At 39.1% G+C, this 14,247-nt stretch overlaps 1 protein-coding gene across 1 annotated transcript in view; it reads right to left on the bottom strand.

The window, feature by feature from the left end:
* LOC121038978 (ovostatin homolog 2-like) overlaps positions 1-14,247 on the bottom strand; it is a 56,595-nt gene that overhangs the window by 22,796 nt on the left and 19,552 nt on the right. The window contains exons 12-17 of the mRNA XM_040488987.1: positions 13,920-14,147; positions 13,113-13,167; positions 12,532-12,677; positions 12,007-12,156; positions 3,332-3,502; positions 2,195-2,339 (exon numbers count right to left, since the gene is read on the bottom strand). Coding sequence (XP_040344921.1) covers positions 2,195-2,339; positions 3,332-3,502; positions 12,007-12,156; positions 12,532-12,677; positions 13,113-13,167; positions 13,920-14,147 — 895 coding nt within the window. The remainder of the gene's footprint in view (positions 1-2,194; positions 2,340-3,331; positions 3,503-12,006; positions 12,157-12,531; positions 12,678-13,112; positions 13,168-13,919; positions 14,148-14,247) is intronic.

Here is a 14,247-nt window from a genome sequence, read left to right as displayed (position 1 = left end):
CGCATCTCCAACCTGGACATTTCTTCTTGGATACTTTACAGGCATTTCAGATGAAACTGTTCCAAAAGTAAACTCATTATATACACCCCCTTCTCCTCTCTAGTATTTCCTGTCTCCCTGAAAAGTACCAAAATCCACTCCCTTACCCAAATCAGAGACTTAAGAATTGCCCTTGATCCCAGACCCCCTTTCTGCGTTTTCTATCCTAACCAATCTCTGAAAACAGCTCTCAGATCTATCCATGTTTCTCTATTTCCATTGCCTTTTTATGGCAGTCCCAGCACTGCCGTCTCTCAGTTTAATTGCTAGCGTTTAGAATATTTCACACAAGCAGCCCACATCCCAATCCCCTTTTCCATAGAGCAGCCAGAGAGGTCTTTCAAAAACACATATTAGATGGCGGAACACTTGTCAATAGTGTATTATTTCACTGAAATGGATTGGAAGCGCTTTCAATGACCTACAAGGTCTTCCTGAGCTGTCTATCCCTCTTGCTTGGGCTATCTTTACTCTTGCCTTTGAGCCATCCTTCTTCCCACTGTGGGACTAAAAGTTCCAGAAAAGCCGAGATGAAGCCACTGCCTTTACGATGCGTGACTCCGTACCTGGCCTCAATAAATGTTTGTTGAGTGAGTTAACAAATGAATAACTGAAGGAGGAGGACGTTACAGGGAATGGCCTTGGGGTTCAGTATATTTCATTGAAAGATACTAAGCAGTTTAAATGTGTCTGATAAAGATTACTGAATATAGTGTCATCGAGTAGCCGAAAAAAAAGTACAGAGCTTCAACCTCTTGACTAGGACTTCGAAGCGGTTTTAAACTCTACACTTCTAGGGTCTCTTGAGTGCCCGCTGAATCCACCCTTGCATGAAGTTGTTTGGGCTTTCATTTTTTTCCAGTAGTTTCTGGTACTCATCTTCAGGATCAGCCCCACTTCGACTACTGGACTCACTCGATATTGTGTAGGGGGATTTGTGGGTGTTATTCACGTATCTGAATCTAGATACGTGAATCTGAATCTAGAATTCAGCTTTGATTTTAGTCCCATTCCGATGATCTTGTTTCGTTTGTTTCCCTGACTACATTCCCGTTTTGAACATCTGTCTCATTACCTCAGTCGCCTAAGATGATGGCTGATTTTTGTGATTACAACCCTTTCAATAGGAAACGGACTACTATTTGAACTCACGTCTCTGATGCCAGCTTTTCGGCTATCTGGGAATCAAAATGCCTTCTGTCTTGAACCCTGTGGATTGTGGTTTACACGTAATACAGGTATAAGGGCCCCATCAGGACACCTTCTCCTGTATCACACTCACTTACAGTGATTGTCCCTCCCGCATCACGACACATTGCCGGCTCTTAAACACTTCTGATTCTGTGTTCTACCGATAAAAATAAACTTCCTTGTACATCCGAAGCTAATTCTTCCTTTGAACGACAACAACAAAAAAAACCCAAACCAAAACCCAAAAACCATTTCTAGTCTGCCTTATCCTGCAGGATGTCTAGTTGTAGTCAAAAACATGGCCTAATTCACATATAAATCCCAATTTTTATAGTTTTATCACAAATACACCCAGTTCCACAAACTCTTTTAGCCATCTCTAAGACACAAAATTCTAGATTACCCACATGCAAGTCTAACTTTTTTTTTCCCCTTCCCCTCCCCCACGGTCTTCTGTTAAGTTTCTCAGGATCCACATATGAGTGAAACCATATGGTATCTGTCTTTCTCTGTATGTCTTATTTCACTTAGCATCACACTCTCCAGTTCCATCCACGTTGCTACAAAAGGCCATATTTCATTTTTTCTCATTGCCACGTAGTACTCCATTGTGTATATAAACCACAATTTCTTTATCCATTCATCAGTTGATGGACATTTAGGCTCTTTCCACAATTTGGCTATTGTTGAGAGTGCTGCTATAAACATTGAGGTACAAGTGCTCCTATGCATTAGCACTCCCGTATCCCTTGGGTAAATTCCTAGCAGTGCTATTGCTGGGTCATAGGGTAGGTCTATTTTTAATTTTCTGAGGAACCTCTACACTGCTTTCCAGAGCCGCTGCACCAATTTGCATTCCCACCAACAGTGCAAGAGGGTTCCCGTTTCTCCACATCCTCGCAGCATCTATAGTCTCCTGATTTGTTCATTTTAGCCACTCTGACTGGCGTGAGGTGATACCCACATGCAATTCTAGATGGGGCACTGTATATTGGCCCATATCCTTCTGCGTCTAGATGCAATGGCCTGAGGAATGGCATCCTTCCCTCCATTGAACATACTTCCGGTTTCCGGTAATGAAGGTTGGTAAAGACTTTCAGACCCATAGCCTTCAAAGAAACAAACAACAAAAGAAAGCTGTGCGTTTCTTTCATGCAAGACCTAAAAAAAGGCCTACCAACTATATATTATAATGATAAACAGATGATAGAGGTTTCCTCTGCCAGCAAGGGTGTGGGATTTTAGAAGTCAAGTCAGCTCTATTTGATGTATGGAAAGTCTTTAATTTGGAACAAAAGTGATAAGCATTATGATTTATCTAGCATGTATGTGCCAGGATTTTGCTAAGTATTTTAAGTCATTCTCCATTTAATGCAAAGGGAAAAATACTTATGAGGTAAGCACTATCATCACCCTAATTAACGTCAAACAGATGCAAACACATAGATATATACACATGCAATGCACAGTCCTTTGTAGATTAAACTAAAGTCTGTCTAGCCCTTTTTCTTCCATGCCTTCTGACTCCTCTTATGGAGACTTCAGCGGATCTAATTGACGGAGCCTGGACTATATTTCAGCTTCTTGGTTTGGTAATTTCTGTGTAACATTTATTGCAATAAATTGAAGACTGGCTCATTACTTCGAACACAAAGTTTTATAATTTCACTGCCACTTATTTTTAACAAAAGAGGGAGAAAATCCACAAAAATTAATACCTTTTTAAAAATCTTTTACTTATTTTTGAGAGACAGAGGGAGACAGAGCATGAGCAGGGGAGGGGCAGAGAGAGAGGGGGACACAGAATCCGAGGCAGGCTCCAGGCTCTGAGCTGTCAGCACAGAGCCCGACGTGGGGCTCGAACTCATGAAACATGAAATCATGACCTGAGTCGAAGTCAGACCCTTAACTGACTGAGCCACCCAGGCACCCCTTAATATCTTTTTATAAGATAGTTTCTGAGTCATCTTGAAACAGATCACTGACACCAGTCTCCAAGAATAGGAAGAAAATGACACATTTAATAAAACACAGATATGCGTTATGAATACCACAATTAAAATTGAAATGAAATAATTTTTAAAGTCTGAAGTGATCTTACCCTGAGAATATCATAGGTGTCTCCATCCCCATAGTGGCTTACAGGTATATAATACAAACCATTGTAGAATATATCCTTCTGAGGAATGCAAGAGTCAAACTTGCCATCATCAAGGTTGAGGCCATGATAGAAATAACCATACAGTTCTACATGTGGAAGCAGATCGTACACCTATGAGAAAAATCACATGGTTCCCAATGGTTTTAAGCATTCCTCTTTTATTTTTACAAAATTGGCAAGTATTTTAAATACTTTTTTGTTCCATAGTAATCTTCTCTTTATTTTAAGAGCATAGCCATAATATTTAATCCAACATTTTTTGTCAACTCATCCTTCCAGAAGAGGGAAACTTCAATTTTGTTTTAGGTGGTCAATGTCATGTTCATAAAGTTTTCAGCTTTGGTTCAGGATTTAGGATAGCATGTAGGATAGCATTCTCCACTCCTATTTCCATCAGCAACAATATTTGCAATTAAACAAATAGCGTTTCATTAAAATAACTGGAAAAGGCACTCTTTATCAATGAACACAGTCCACAAACATATCAAGAACTGGAAAAAATTAATTCCATACCAAACTGCTATAAGATAAAGGAGAAAATGAAAAGCAAAACATTTCAGCTGATGCCACTTGTCTGCTAAAGTCACTAACTCAACAAATAGAGAAAAAGCTATACCAAAAAAAAAAAAAAAAAACCACTTCATATAAATCAAATAGTCTTAAAATTTTTTTAATGTTTATTTATTTTTGAGAGAGAGAGAGAAAGACAGAGCACTAGCGGGGGAGGGTCAGAGAGAGAGGGAGACACAGAATCTGAAACAGGCTCCAGGCTCTGAGCTGTCAGCCCACATGGAGCTCGAACCCATGAGCGGTGAGATCATGACCTGAGCCAAAGTTGGACGCTTAACTGGCTCCAGGCACCCCTAAATCAAATATTCTTAAACATTCACTGGGGCTACTAAAAAAAAGCACCATGAATTGGAAATTCAATAAAGAAAGAAAGGAAATGAGAAAGGCCTAGGAAGAAATAAAATGATAATTTGTTAAAGTCAGAAGTAGTCAAATTAATATCAGATATAAACTCTAAATTATACAGAGCTCAAGAAAAAGTAGATTGAAAGAAAACTTTAAAAAGCAACATAAAAATAAAGAAAAAAGAATAAAAACGAGAGGAAAATAAATTAAAATGAGTCACGGGCAAAGCAGTTGACTTGGAAAGCAGGCAAAGAAGATCCAATATTGCTTACAGAGTTTTTCTAGAAAGAGGAAAATGGAAAAACTGATGTTTAAAATTATAATTCAAGACAAATCCTGGAAATAAAAAATGAGTTTACCCAATGCATGGGTCTACTGACTAGCTGGTAAAACATCTCCCAAACAGATTCTGAGAGGTGTTTTACTAAAAATATTAGGTTTTAAATATAAAGGGAAGAAGCCAAGCCCTTCAGGCAAAAAAAAAAAAAAAAATCAAATAATTTACAAGGGCACACGAAGTAGACTTATGTCAGTGTCCTTAAAAGGAAGATTTGAAGCAATTCCAATAGGGTAGCAGCATTTTCAAGAAATTTAGGGGCGCCTGGGTGGCGCAGTCGGTTGAGCGTCCGACTTCAGCCAGGTCACGATCTCGCGGTCCGGGAGTTCGAGCCCCGCGTCGGGCTCTGGGCTGATGGCTCAGAGCCTGGAGCCAGTTTCCGATTCTGTGTCTCCCTCTCTCTCTGCCCCTCCCCCGTTCATGCTCTGTCTCTCTCTGTCCCAAAAATAAATAAAAAACGTTGAAAAAAAAATTAAAAAAAAAAAAAAAGAAATTTAAAGAAAGTGGGAACCAAGAATTTAAAATATAGATAACTTGTCCTTGCCACAACAAAGCTTTAGTGAAAGAATTGTGAATGCGAAATTCAGGGAATTCTCTACCCAGGTGACCTTCTGAGGAGTCTAGTATAAAAGAGCTTTGGGCAACCAAAGGATGGCTAAGGCAATGGGCGAAACTCGGTGCGTTTGAAGAGAAAAGTAGAATGTAAACATAGGATGTTTTGACAAAGAAGTAAAGATGCAACTTTAACATGAGAGAAAAGGTGAAAGTACAATAAAGTTATTGACTGTGGTAGAGATAATAGGGAGGAGTCAAAAGATATACTTAAAAATGACTGGTTAGATTTAAAGGTTAGGCAAGAAAAAAGTGAGATTAGAGTATTATAAAAGATTTAGACACAAAGACGATCACTAAAATAAAAATTAAACCTCAGTTAAATGCAAGAAATTTGAAACCATCTAGAGCAAAGAAAAACTCAAAAAGCTAAAGAAATAAAATAAATTTGGGGCGCCTGGGTGGCTCAGTCAGTTAAGCGTTCGACTTCCACTCAGGTCATGGTCTCAGGTTCGGTTTGTGATTTCGAGCCCCTCATTCGGCTCTCTGTTCTCAGCGCAGAGCCCGCTTTGGATCCTCTGTCTCCCTCTCTCTCTGTTCCTCCCTCGCTCACTGTCTTTCTCCAAAATAAACATTTTAAAAAAGAAATAAAGTAAATTTAAATGTTGCACAGTAATTATAACAAAAACGTTATGATAGAGTTGACGCCTGTTATGATAGAGTTGATGATATCACTCATATCAATACAAGTAAATAGACAATTCTTTTCTAAAAAGCTTTTTTTTTAAAGCAAAATCCAGCACTATACTTCTAGAAAAAACCTATAAAATACAATATTTCAAGATACTAAAACTGAAGTATAGGTAAAGGAAATTAATAAGAAAGCAGAGGTTGTAATTATCTTGATATGAGACAAAGTAGAATTAAGGACAAAAGGCATCAAATAAGATAGAAAAGGGCACTTTGTAGTGCTGAAACCCCCATTGCACAATAAAGGGACAAGGGTAATGAATATCTGTGCACCAGATAATACAACAGTCATTTGGGGCGCCTGGGTGGCTGGGTCGGTGAAGCGTCCGACTTCAGCTCAGGTCATGATCTTACGGTCCGTGAGTTCAAGCCCCGTGTCGGGCTCTGTGCTGACCGCTCAGAGCCTGGAGCCTGCTTCCGATTCTGTGTCTCCCTCTCTCTCTGACCCTCCCCCGTTCATGCTCTGTCTCTCTCTGTCTCAAAAATAAATAAACGTTGAAAAAAAAAAATTAAAAATAAATAAATAAATAAATAAACAAACGTTAAAAAAATACAGCAGTCATTTATGCAAAGTAGAAACAGCAGAAGGTGCAAGGGGAGGTAGACAGAAACACTCTTTACGGAGTAGTTTAACACACAACTCTCAGTACAAGACAAGTCAAGTGTATTTAAAAAATAACAGAATCTTGCCATTTGCAATGACCTGGATGGAGCTAGAGAGTATTATGCTACACGAAATAAGTCAGAGAAAGATAAACACCATATGATTGCACCCTTATGTGGAACTTAAGAAGCAAAACAAATGGCAAAAGGGGGAAAAAAGAGAGAGAGAAACCAAGAAACAGACTCTTAACTGTGGAGAACAACTGGACGGTTACCAGAGGGGAGGCGGATGGGGGATGAGTTAAATAGATGAAGGGAATTAAGGAGTGCACTTGTCGTGGTGAGCACCTGTTGTTGTAGGAAAGTGTGGACTCACTATATTGCACACCTGAAACTAATATTGCACGTATGTTACCTATCTGGAATATAAATAAAAACTTGGAAACACATTAGAAATTATGGATAGAAAACGAACCGATAAAAGAGATTGCATCTTCTGAATACAAGTGAAGCACTCTCAGAATCTGTTGATACATTTGGGCACGCAGAAAAAATATCAGTAGTTTCCATAAAGTAGAAAGATTACTGATCACGAGGCAGGATAACTTGAAATTAAAACGAAAATCCCCATATAGGTAGGTCTGTCTACATATACATTATAGAATGCTTCACTAAGTAAGTTTTAAGGGAAAGGCTAAATGCAGATAGTATAGAATTTCTGAAAACTCATGACGTAATTGCTACAGATCCAATCTAAGGGATACTTTAAAAGTAGAGATCAGAAAAGAATTCGTAGGCCTTAACGCTTAAACCAATAAATATAAGTAAATGAAAATTATGCAAATTTCTAAGTGAAAGAAGTTAAAAATAACATCAACAAAACAAGCAACAATAAAGAAGTTATATGGACACAAGCAAAAATTAATGTGTTAGAATACTTCAAAAAGCCCATATTAGATCAAATTAATCAATCAAAATCTGAAGTTGAAAAAATCAACAACACAGGTAAACCACTAACAAATTAATAAGGAGAAAAAAAAGGAAGAAACTAGAAATATGCAAAATAAAAGTTACATAAAGAGGAAAAAATAAAGAAGGGTGTGACGATTGATATACAGCACAGAGTTTTTAAATATCATGAGATTTCTTTGCACTTCTCAGTACAAATAAATTTGAAAGCCTATATAGAAAGACTTAATTTCTTAGGAAAATATAAATTGCCAAAAGTGACACCAGTAGAGAGAGAATGCTTAAGCAGACCAATTTCTACAAAAGAAATAAAATTATTAAGAAGCTACCATGCACAAAGCACCAGGCACAGGATATTCTGCTAGAGTCCAGAACAAGGCAAGGATGCTATTCCTCCTGCAATTTAATATTCTACTACAAGTAGGCAAACAATTTTTTAAAAATAGATCATCAGGGGAGCGCCTGGGTGGCTCAGTCGGTTAAGCGTCCGACTTTGGCTCAGGTCATGATCTCGCGGTCAGTGAGTTCGAGGCCCGCTTCCCGCTCTGTGCTATTTGTTGGTAATATGGCAGTATCCCTAGAAAGCCTAGAGAACAACCTCTAGAACTAAATCACTAAAGGATTTCAGCAAGTTAGCAAAATTATAAAATTATTCTGCAAAAAAATACCTCTCATATAACACAAATCATAACAAGGTAGAATGTGTTATAGAAGAGAAAACTTCATTCACAATAGCAACAAAAGAAGTTAACCTGCTTCTGGATAAGCTTAACAGGAAACTACATAAAAATTATTTAAAATTAAAATTCACGAAAGACGTAAAAGTACAGTTGAACAAATGAAAAAGGCATTCCATGTTCTTGATGTGACATTTCACCATCAAGATGTACTTGATGTGATTTATAAATTCCATACAATCACAATAAAAAAGTATCAGTGAACGTTTTCTGGAATTAGACAAGTTGAAGCTAAAATTGCTACAGAAAATCAAACATAGCAAAATAGCTAAGGAAACTCTGAAATAGAAGAGCTGGGGGATGAGAATGAGGGGTTGATTTCTACCCAAAAATTAATGCACCCTACAAAGCTTCCATAATTAAAACTGTGGTGCTGACCCATCCATAGACAGGCAGACCAGTGGGATAGAATATAAACTCCAGAAATAAATATAATTGCAAATAGAAATACAGTCTATGGGAAAGTATTGCAAACCAGCACAGCAAAGATAATGTTGTATCAACTGGATAGATATTTTTTTTTAATTTTTTTTTTAACATTTATTTATTTTTGAGACAGAGAGAGAGCATGAACAGGGGAGGGGCAGAGAGAGAGGGAGGCACAGAATCTGAAACAGGCTCCAGGCTCTGAGCTGTCAGCACAGAGCCCGACGCGGGGCTCGAACTCACGGACCGTGAGATCATGACCTCAGCTGAAGTCAGACGCTTAACCGACTGAGCCACCCAGGCAACCCTGAATTGTGAATTATTAATTCAAAATTATAAACCTTGGGAAATAAATATGCCTGCATCCATAAGTAAAGAGGAAGAGGGAGAACTAGAAAATCATGTTCCAACTCTCATACCAATATTGGTTTTGGCAAAAACTATCAATGGATGCTAACTCCAAGGAAATTCTGATGAGAAGCAGGATGTACAAAGAGTCTTAATAAGCACAAATTGCTCATTAGTTTAAGGAACAAAATAGCCAGTGGAGATATATGGAAACACCTTTATCAGGTGACTAAAATTACCGTCACCAGATGCTGAATCTTGTGTACCTTGAAAAACACACAGTATCTTACACGCTGTATTCTGGACAGAGATGCATAATCTTGGCCCAAACATGAGAAACATCAGACAAACTTAAAATGAGGAACATCCTATTTAAAAAACTACTTGGCTTATGTTGTTCTAAAAGGTCAGATTCATTAGAGACAAAGAAAGATTCTGTTCCAGGTTAAAGGAAACTAAAGGAACATGACTACCACATGCAATATGCGATTCTGCCCTGGATCTTGTACTAAATTAGGGAAATTGTGTGGTATAGAGGACAACTGACGAAACTTGAACATAGCTGGCAGATTAGATCGAAAGTACTGAAACAATGTGCAGTATCCTAAATTTGTAACTGTATTGTAATTATGCAGGAGAATATCCTTGCTTTTAGGAAATGAACACTGATATATTAAGGAATAATATAGCATGAAGTTTTCTACTCACTCTCAAACGGTTTAGAAAAAAAATTTGAAATGCTATATACATATGTGTGTGTGTGTGTGTGTGTGAGAGAGAGAGAGAGAGGGAGAGAGAGAGAGAGAGAGAGACAGAGAAAGGGGGGACATCACTTGATTTACACTGTTAATATGGCCATAGATAATAAACAAGGGCAACCTCCTTTGGCTCTGATATATTCTGATTCACTTGTATCTTCTGGTCTGGTGAAATGCTTCTGGAATTTTCTATTGGTGGACCCTTGATGGTTTTTCCTCAGGGTGTTTTTTTTTTAATATTTTTTTAATGTTTGTTTATTTTTGAGAGAGAGAGAGAGAGAGAGAGAGAGAGAGAGAGACAAAGTATAAGTGGGGGAGGGGCCGAGAGAGAGAGAGGGAGACAGAATCCGAAGCAGGCTCCAGGCTCCAAGCTGTCAGCACAGAGCCCGATGCGGGGCTAGAACTCAGGAGCCACAGATCATGCATGACCTGGGCTGAAGTCGGAGGCTTCACTGACTGAGCCACCCAGACACCCCTCTCAAGGTGGTTTTTCTAAGACCTTGCTACCTCCAGTTGTAGGAAGAATGAGTAGAGATGATTTACTCTGGCTCCATGAAATTCTTAGAAGAAACGTATATATAGATTTTCCATGTTTATAGGTAAGTTTATCCTTTATTTGTTGATACTTTTCTGACTCTGAAGTCAGTTATAAGCTTCTTAGCTCCAGGGTATCTGGGTGGCTCAGTCCATTAGGCATCCGACTCTTGATTTCGGCTCAGGTCACGATCTCCTGGTTCTTGAGTTCGAAAGCCCTGCATTGGGCTCTGTGCTGACAGTGCGGAGTCTGCTTGGGATTCTCTGTCTCTCTCTGCCCCTCCCCCCGACAAAAATGAATAAACTTAAAAAAAAAACAAAAAAGAAGCTTCTCAACCCCAATAAGAAATTTAAATGTATTCAACTTTGACATTGGGAAAAAAATGTATAGCTTATGTCATGATTAATCGTTAGTATATTAAGTCATTAATTTTTATAATTTATACTTAAAGCTGGATGTACTATAGATTGTTAAAAGCAGAATACTAAATTGTGTTTTTCAGTGAGACCCCATTTGTAAAATATATATGCCTTCAGAAAAGAGATTTAAAAAATTACATCAGAAATGTCCATATCTAGGGGCGCCTGGGTGGCGCAGTCGGTTAAGCGTCCGACTTCAGCCAGGTCACGATCTCGTGGTCCGTGAGTTCGAGCCCCGCGTCGGGCTCTGGACTGATGGCTCAGAGCCTGTAGCCTGTTTCCAGTTCTGTGTCTCCCTCTCTCTCTGCCCCTCCCCCGTTCATGCTCTGTCTCTCTCTGTCCCAAAAATAAATAAATGTTGAAAAAAAAAATTAAAAAAAAAAAAAGAAATGTCCATATCTATATAATGAAAGTCCATTTTGTGAAATTAAAACAAATTATCATAGTGTTAAGATTATGAATGATTTTAAAGATTTCCTTCTTTCTGCCTTTGTGTATTTTGCACATTTTCCGCAGGACACAGGTGCTGTGGTCTGAACTTGTATATTGAAATCCGCATGCCCGGAGTGATGGAATTGGGAGGTGGAGCCTTGGGGAGGTGATTTGGTGGAGTGGGTAGAGAGTGAGATTAATGCCCTTATCAAAGATGCCTGAGAGATGTCCCTTGTCCCTTCCACCATGTGAGGACACAAGGAGTCTGCAAACCAGAAGAGGGGCCTTGCCTGACCATGCCAGCTCCCTGATGTCAGAATTTCAGCCTTCAGAACTGTGAGAAATATTTCTATTGTTTATAAGCTCCCTAGTTTGGGGGTATTTTCTTGTAGCAGTTCAAATAGCTTAAGACAATAAGTATAATGTTAATCAGAAGAAAAATTTTTAGTGTTTCAATTAGTTATAAATGGGATCATACCTTTCAATATTTATATGTCCTCGTGCCAAGAAAAAAAAAATAAAGGGAAAATAGCCAACAGTTATTAATGGAAACAATTTTGATGTGAAATTCTAGAATTGCTGGTCTGGAAATGCTTACGAGAATATAAGATCTCTTAATAGGTAATAGACAACTGCAGACTGTATCCAAGCATCTCCTCCAACACAGACATTTAACTCTAAGTGTCAAGAAAAATAAAGTGTATAATCCCTGAGAGAACAAAGGAGGAGAATACTTGATATTCTAAAACTTGTTTTGTCTCAAATAAAGTACATCGGCTGAAAGGCAAGGAGTCCAGATGAAAACGAGGAACAGGAGGAGATCAGAGAGCTTACACTTTCGGCTGACAGCTGTTGTTCTGATTTCAGCAGAAGAACACTTTTATCCACAGCCCGGAGTGCGCAGAATGAGTCAGGGGCTGCTTGAAGGTAGAGATCCGTGTTGGAGCCAGGTAGCCCCTGCTCCTTAGAGAACTTCATGCTAACCTAAAGTGGAGGAAGAAAAGGAGAGTAAGATACTTAAAAAAAATTTTTTTTAATCTTTATTTATTTTGGGGGGGGAGGGGCAAGGAGAGAGGGAGACACAGAATCTGAAGCAGGCTCCAGGCTCTAAGCTGTCAGCACAGAGCCGGACGCGGGGCTCGAACTCATGGACCACGAGATCATGACCTGAGCCGAAGTCGGTCGCTCAACTGACTGAGCCACCCAGGCGCCCCTCACCTCTCCTGTTTTAATCACACCGACATTTATTGTGAGATCACCGCGTAAAGGCGATAGTAGTCATGTAAAGAAGGAGACAGCGGGGAGAGAACTGCTTCGCTCCTCTCTCTCAGGACAGGAAAGAAATAGAAGAAACATCACCTTGTTTTTAAAGCACTTGTCAACCTGGAATCTGACACTGTCAGCCACAATTTCCCCACTGGGGTGAAGGGTGTAGACAAGCATGACAGCCACAGGAGCAAGATCGGCACTGATGTTGATCGGGAACGAGAAGTTTCCATTCCAGGCTGCGTAGTAGGAGATGTCATTAACTTTAGTGCCAAAACTTTCCTGGCTCACTGGCTACACTTGGATAAGAGAGAATGGCTGATGGATAGCGGGAGCGAATTGGGCTTTGTGTTAAAGGCAAACAAGTTAAATAATGGGAACGACATGGGCGGATAAAAAAAGACTGCATAATTTAGGCGGCAACAATATTTGGGTTTGGCGGAGCACGTTTCTATAATGGGCTTGACAGCCTGGCAACGATTGAAAGGAGTTGAAATCACTTTCTCGGCAATATTTGGAAGAATACCCTGGGGTCATACTATTGCTTTCCACCCACTAATCGTTAACGTTAAGTGCTCTTGACTCTATCCCTATAACATTTTCTTAGAAGGAGAGAAAAATGAAGGCAGAGTACCTCGTAAAAAAAAACAAACAAATGAACGTATTATGTTTACCTTTGTTTCTGATTTCCTTTTGTCCGCTGAGGAAGATAGCCCCTTTTACCATCACCTGGACAGAACACAGGAAACACGACGTGTAACATCACGCTGTCTAACAGAATCTGAAAAATTGCTAATGACGGTCTGATGATAATTCTGTTCCAAAGATAAGGTAGCTTCTACGAACAAATGCAAAACTGCACCACTTGGAAAAGAACACAGAAACTGACGACGATGAATTGAAAGTCTATTATGTGCTAGCAACTTGGTAAATAACATGCAATTCACCACGCAAGGGAGTGTACAAAGCCCTGAATTATTTAGACTGTCTCGCTTCAAGGAAGCCAAGTCATGTCACTTCTCCACCACTGTTCCCTTATTTGTAAACTGAAAAGTGTAACTTTTTTTTTTTTCCCTTTGCCTCATAAGGACAAAATGGATAAATATGGAGACAGAGCCAAAAGGGCTCATTCCTTTTACTGCCTATCAAAATTAGCCTTCCCCTTTACTCTCTTGTCTCTGCCTAATGTTGTACTCTCATGAAGGGTCATGGATACTCGATGTGAATTATAACTGAATGTTTAAAAGAGCGGACTCTGAATAGCAGGTTTTTCAACCTTAGGGAAATTGAAATTGCCTTGGATGTTTTTATGTGTTCATTTACTTGTTTCTGTGTTTGTTTTTAGCAGATCCAAGGGTAGTCACAGCCACGTGGGGTCTGCACACTCAGGAACAATGACATGATTGATGTCCCCGTTCCAAGCCGCCCTGTGCTAAGCAGACAATCAGACAAGACCCAAGGATCCATCAGTGGAGACTTACCAAATAAAAAAAGTTGATACTGGAATCATCCCTATATGCTTCTTTGTTTAGGGTGTAATGCACAGTAACAGTTTTCTGTTGATTGCATCTAAGCTGTTTTGGTTCAGGAACAATCTTCAGGAAGCTGTTGGTTCGGGAGTAAAAGCGTGAAACTGAGAAATGAGCATCCACATACTCAGGCGCTAACCAGCTGGGAGGATAGCAGTTCTTAGGTCGAATATACGTGGCCTAATAGGAAAAGAGAAGTAAAGGATGTTAGAGCTATAAAGACTTTTTTTTTTTTTTTTAAAGAAGTTCTCTCTTTTTTTTTTTTTTATTTTTTTTTTTA

The sequence above is a fragment of the Herpailurus yagouaroundi genome, unplaced genomic scaffold (assembly GCF_014898765.1).
Source record: "Herpailurus yagouaroundi ecotype Mexico unplaced genomic scaffold, PumYag 166, whole genome shotgun sequence".
In the NCBI taxonomy this organism is placed as follows: domain Eukaryota; kingdom Metazoa; phylum Chordata; class Mammalia; order Carnivora; family Felidae; genus Herpailurus; species Herpailurus yagouaroundi.
Note: the sequence above shows the minus strand (reverse complement) of the source record. Positions and strands in the feature narration are given on the sequence as shown.